At 42.3% G+C, this 6219-nt stretch overlaps 1 protein-coding gene across 1 annotated transcript; it reads right to left on the bottom strand.

The window, feature by feature from the left end:
• Window positions 1-3111: 3111 nt before the first annotated feature.
• Window positions 3112-4508, bottom strand: LOC121729828. Its single transcript, XM_042118463.1, has 2 exons — window positions 3176-4508; window positions 3112-3138 (listed from the first exon to the last, which is right to left on the bottom strand). Exon 1 carries the CDS (start codon window positions 4496-4498, stop codon window positions 3191-3193), a length of 1308 nt encoding a protein of 435 aa, XP_041974397.1. The 5' UTR covers window positions 4499-4508; the 3' UTR covers window positions 3112-3138; window positions 3176-3190.
• Window positions 4509-6219: the final 1711 nt, after the last annotated feature.

The following is a 6219-nucleotide window of genomic DNA, read 5'->3' as shown; positions in this document are numbered from 1 at the left end:
ACAGCACAAAGTTGCAGTGACCGAAAGTCAAAGAACTGAAGGGGAGAAGCACCACGGGAATTTAACGTTAATAATAATAGTGACTACTATGCTACAGCTAAATTAATTTATTGTGTTAGACTGTTGCCAATAGTAATTGTGACAAAAACGCTTGAAGGCACGGAAGTTCCTAGCGCTGTCCACGAGATCACCGTAGTATGCGACACCAGATGTGCAGAGTAGGTTGTTTAGCATTGTAGTTCTTTCGTCCTGCCAGAGACTGCACTCCCAGAGAACATGATGAGCTGTTTGTTCAAACATGTTGCCTTCGGTCGAGCACTCGCACATGGGTGATGCTACCAGATTAAATCCGTAGAGTTTGGCCTTAAAATTTCCATGACCGGTCAGGAATTGAGAAACGCAGTGATCAATATCCATCCAATGTTTGGATAGTCGTTCACGAATATTAGGGAAAAAATTATAAAGATGTCGCCCTTTGGTGGAACAGTCCCAACGCGTCTGCCATTCGGAGATTAGGCTTTGCAAAGAGTTTTCTAAAGGTTCAAACAATCTTGCTATTTTATTTTTATCGCGAGCGCTTAAAAAGAACGGGTTGTCAATGTTTTTGTTATGATAGTACATTGTCGCACGACGCTGAATCTCAAGGTCAACGGGTAAAACTCCGGCTAACACGGGCAAGGCTTCGGTGCTTGTGGTTCTGTAAGCTTTGCACAAGAATATAAGAGCAAGACGTTGGCTTTGTAGTAACTTGCGACGAGCCGCGCCGATAGTTGCTCTGTCGGCCCACACGGGGGCCCCGTAGCAAATGCTACCAAGGTAAGTAGCAGTGTAAATTAATTTTAGGGTTTTGAATGAAAGGCCCCATGTCGAAGTAGATATTTTGGTAAAGGAGTAAAAGTTGCGTTTCGCTTTCTCACCGGTTTGAATTATATGTTCTAAAAATGTAAATTTATTTTCTAAGTAAAAACCAAGATAACAGAGCGACTGTTTGCGTTTAACGTTAATATTGTCAAGTTTAATGCTAGGGGAAGATATAAGGGAACCTTTTAAAAGAATTTGGTAAGTTTTTTGCGCGGCGAATTTCAGACGATTACGCTTACCCCAGTCAGATATTAAATTAAGACTACTGTTGGCTTTAGACTCAATTTCGGAACGCGAGTTTGCTTGAACGATAAGAAACCCGTCATCGGCGTAACCAACTAGTATACAAAGCGGTGGAAGTGGAAGACTTAACAAATCGTCGAATCCGATGTTCCATAATTTAGGCGAAATTACCGATCCTTGAGGGCAGCCGCACGTTAAATCTTTGACATGTGTACAATGTCCTAGACGAAGCTTAGTTTGACCGTTAGAAAAGTAAGAATGTATTATAGAATAAATATTGCAGTAACACCCTCGATTTTTTAGTTTTAATAGCACCATCGGCCACCAGGCATGGTCGAAGGCCCCGGAAATATCTAATGAAATAGCGACCACGTATTTAGTTTCCGACAAATTAACTACTTTTCTTACTTCTAACGCCGCGTCCACAGTCGATTTCCCGGCGGTGAAACCGAACTGGTGGCTATGGAATTTAGGGCCACCGGGTAGCAGGCGAGGTACGATGAGACGTTCTAGTAATTTACCTAAGCAAGGCAGTATCGTTATCGGACGGTAAGATTTTGGGTCGTCAGGAGGTTTGTTTCCCGCTTTAGATATTAATTTTATGCAACCGGAACGCCAAATTTTTGGAAAAATACCTTCTGCGATACATCTGTTGTAAACATATAGAATCGATGAATTGGCCGCTAAACACGCTTGCTTTATCATAATATTCGATATTTTATCCTCGCCCGCAGATTTTTTTATAGGCAAAAGGTTTACTATTTTAATAAACTCCTCCGGGGTTGGTACATCTGAGACCGGTGTATGAATGGGGTCTAACATTCTACTCCTAATGTCGCGATGGTGTTCATCATCCAAGGAGGGCTCGTCGTCTGGGATGAGAACGTTTAGATATGCCTTCGCCGTTTCCTCTAAACTACAAGTGTAAGAGTTGTTAATTTTAATATTTGAGAAAAAGTTTGGCTCATTACTACTACTGGGTTTAAGCTCGTGATATAAAGAGGACCAGGGACCCTCTTTATCCAGTCTATTCGCGGCATTCTTCAGCATATTATTTTTCGCTAATGTAACGGCAGCGCGATAACGTGACCTTGAAATGCGTAGGTTATTTAAACTAATTATGTAATTATCATCCGAACGGTCGTGGCCAGATTTACGAAGATTATTAATTTTGCGCCTGGCCCTTCTAAATTCCCGACGAAGATTAAGAAGATTACTGTTCCACCATTTACAGTTGTGATCTTTTTTAAGAGGTCTACGACCCAAGGCTACATCGGCACAGTAAACAAATGTGTTTGACATAATTTCCGCGCACTCATTGACGTTTAAATCCGGCCGAGTGAAGTCTCCGGCATGGGCGGTAATGAGGGAGCGGAATAATTTCCAATCGCCGTTCTTAACATTGTATTTATAGTCATTAGAATTGACTACGGTATCACTCGGGACCGCACGAGAAAACTCGTACACCAGTAAGCGGTGATCACTACATGACGCATCGGGAAGGACACGCCAATTCCTAATCTGGACGTACGCGCTAGATAGCGTGACGTCAATCGACGATTCGCCCGTTGGGCTACTATAGGTAGGTGGTGCATCGGGGGTGTTGTGAATATGGAGGTTAAACTCCGCAATAAAGTCTTCTACAGCGGTACGTCGGTCGCGGTCAGTGTACCTAAGCTGGCCGTGCCATAAGGGCGAGGATGTATTGACGTCGGCGCCAATAATAATTTTATTACCCGCGAGAGATTGTAATACGCGGCGAAGTTGATGTAAATGTGGACTTACGGAGTCCGAGTACTGAAAATAGCAGCTTACAACGTAAAATCTAAACTGAGAAGACGAGACCTCGGCTACCGCACAGTGCGACGTCGAAAGGTTAGTTAAGGCCGTGACTGAAAATCTAGACTGAGGTGTGTAAATACCCGCGCGAGCTAGGTTATTAATTTGTACTATCTTCGACCGTAGCGACGCGAGTTGATATTGCTCCTGTACGAGCACCAAGTCTAAATTGTAATCGGAAACCAACTTTTCTAATTCTATCGTTGCGTGCTTATTATTGTGGAGGTTTAACTGTCCTATATTTAAACTATCCATACCGAGTCGTTAAAATAAGTTGCTCCATTTTAGACTTATACGTAGGACAATCTGGGGAGCCTGTGGGGTGGTCGGTCGGTTTTTTATATCGCAAACAACTACCGCAAACCGGCTTAAAGTCGTCTTTATCTTTTTTTGGGCAGCTATCCGAGCTATGACCTTCAGCGCAATGTTTACAGCATGGCTTTGTGTCACGACAGAATTTAGCGGTGTGCCCATACTGTTGACAGTTAGCGCAGCGCACGAGTTCGACGTCATCTACAAAGCGACACATCGCCCAGTCGATAAAAAGTTTTTCTTTTGTTTCGATGAGGTGTTGACGCACTTTAGGGTCTAGTTCGATACCTATCCATTTACGGTTATTGTATTCTTTGTTTAAAATACGACGTCTTACTATTTTTGTCGAACTCATGAATTGATCTTGTGTCACATTAATTTCGCCGTTTACGTTTTGGTTGTACAGGGATAATAGAAAATTATCGTCTGTAATGTGTTGTGGAACATCTTTGATGAGGATGCGCGGGCTACGCCCCTTGGGTGTCTCGAGACGGAGGCCGGCAGATTTTAGCGCTTCGACTGACTTTAATTTTTTAACTTGCGACTCGCTCGTGAGGCGCAGAAGCACGCCCGAATTAGCTGTTTTCTTAACGCCGTGAAATTGAAAACCGTCGGCCGGGTTTATAACCTTCATCAAAGCCTGCTTGGTCTCAGTTGCCGATTTTAATTCCGCCGATTTTTCTTGCGTGGGGTAGGCTATAACACATGGGAGTGGTTTACGTGTCTCGACGGGGGGAACCGATTTCGCGAGTTTCAGTTTGAGGGCCTCGGAATAAGAGACCGGAGTCGCCGCGGGGGCCGGTTTCACGACCTGATTAAGTTTAACGGATAGTAAATCTCGCTCCAAATTCGCGACTTTGGTTTCAAGTGACGAGCTTTTAATGGCAAGAAGAGAAACTATGGTTGTCAGTTTTTGTGTTAAGTTCATTATATCGGATTTATTGGCAAAGTTATTGCGCCTCGAGACAGTGTCGTTAGCGAATTCGTTAATTTTTCCCAAGTAGGAGGACGCTTCACGGACTAACTCGCAGTAATTAAACGAATCATCGACTGCGCTGCTAGTGTCTAATAATGAAATTACCGGGGACTGCGGTTCGTCCCTTATGGGTTGGTGACGTTTTTCGACTGGAGACACGGATGAAGGCGATAGTTGGGACAGCAAACGTTTGCCGGTTGAAGTTGGCGGGGAACGAGGTATGCCGTCCCTTCTTTCAAATGGGTTGGTATTTTTATCTGGCGGCATGTTATTATGGCTAGACATTATGTCTTGTTTTCTAAGTTAACAACAAAAATAACACTATTTATGACCAGCTGATCGCAAGGCCGGGCGCCCGGCGCAGCGCGCGCGGTACCGACGATACAATATTTTTACCTACCTACAATTCCTTACTGTTAAAAATGAACAAAGGAAATTACTTACCGAGTTTAAATCCAATAAAATACGGGCAAATGTGTTCAAAAACTTACAGTAAACGTAGATTACACCGTTACCTAGCTTTTTACACACACTCAGCACGCAGTTAACGATTTTAACCACCGAAAACGATTTTAATTCCCGGAGCGCACGTCAGACGATGTTAACCGTACCGAGTTCGCGGAGGGAGGGCAATGCTTCGGCACAAATGGGCCGGCTCGACCGGAGAAATACCACTTTCTCACAGAAAACCGGCGTGAAACAGCGCTTGCGCTGTGTTTCGCCGAGTGAGTGAGTTTACCGGAGGCCCAATCCCCTACCCTATTCCCTTCCCTACTCTCCCCTATTCTATTCCCTTCTTATCCCTACCCTCCCCTGTTACCCTATTCCCCCTTAAAAGGCCGGCAACGCACCTGCAGCTCTGCTGATGCTGCGAGAGTCCATGGGCGACGGAAGTTGCTTTCCATCAGGTGACCCGTTTGCTCGTTTGCCCCCTTATTTCATAAAAAAATATATACAGGATCAGCTTGTAATTAAAACTAAAATAAAGTGTTATAAATTTTTTAAAAAGCTCTAAATTATATTGTGATAAATGTTTTTTGCATGTCTGTTTCGATTATACCAAGATATTAATATTCACTCGCGTATGAGCTGTTAGTAATATCTTAAATCTATTGTACCCACAGTAATCTCTTTCTGATGACTAAAGTTTAACTCAATTTGTGTCTATGAGCTGCCTTATCCATTCCCACTATTTAACGGACGTCTGACCTTTCAATCCGATTCACTCGTTTGCGAGATGCCCAAAGTTGGCAATTTACCAACTATTGCAATATACCCCAAAGTTGGTGCCAGAGATTATTCATAAATAGATGTGGCGTAAAATAAGACTTTTTTTAGGGTGCGTCCATAATAATATTAGCGTAACTGCAACCGAATTGACACTCGATGGATCGCACGAAAATTGTATGTCGTGGCATGACTATTCCAGTTTTAATATAAGGGTTTAATGCAATAAATAAATGTTGAAATAACTGCTAAGTAATCAAAAAGCTTACGTAATTCGTTATCACTTTCTAGTTTTTTTTTTTATATATTATCAATTTTAATTATAAATAAATAAATTGATGCTACCACATTTTTTCATGATTGCCTGAAAAGTTTTATTAATAACACACGTGTAAGCAAAATCAACAAATCTTATAAGTAAGTATATAAAATTCTCGTGTCACAATGTTAGGCCGCGTACTCGTCCGAAACGGCTTTACTGATTTTAATCAAATTTTATATGCATATTCAGTGGGTCTGAGAATCGGCTACTGGGTACTTTTTATATTGATGAGTGCATTTGTTGAATAAATAATAGTAAATTATTACAACTCGAGACTGACGGCGACCATTGTTTGTGCGACCGGATAGCGATGGACGTTGCCATGGTGACATACTTATTTAGTCACTTCAATAAAATAATACGGGCGAAATACTTTCTATGGCAAAGAAACGTTTGCCGGGATAGCTAGTAAATAAATAAAAACTAAAAAGTGAGTTGG

The sequence above is a fragment of the Aricia agestis genome, chromosome 8, assembly GCF_905147365.1.
Source record: "Aricia agestis chromosome 8, ilAriAges1.1, whole genome shotgun sequence".
Classification (NCBI taxonomy): Eukaryota; Metazoa; Arthropoda; class Insecta; order Lepidoptera; family Lycaenidae; genus Aricia; species Aricia agestis.
The sequence above is the reverse complement of the archived record's forward strand: the minus strand, read 5'-3'. Positions and strand labels throughout refer to the sequence as shown.

Coding starts and splice junctions, on each gene's coding strand:
- LOC121729828 (XM_042118463.1), bottom strand. CDS start 4,498: ATGCCGCCAGATAAAAATACCAACCCATTTGAAAGAAGGGACGGCATA.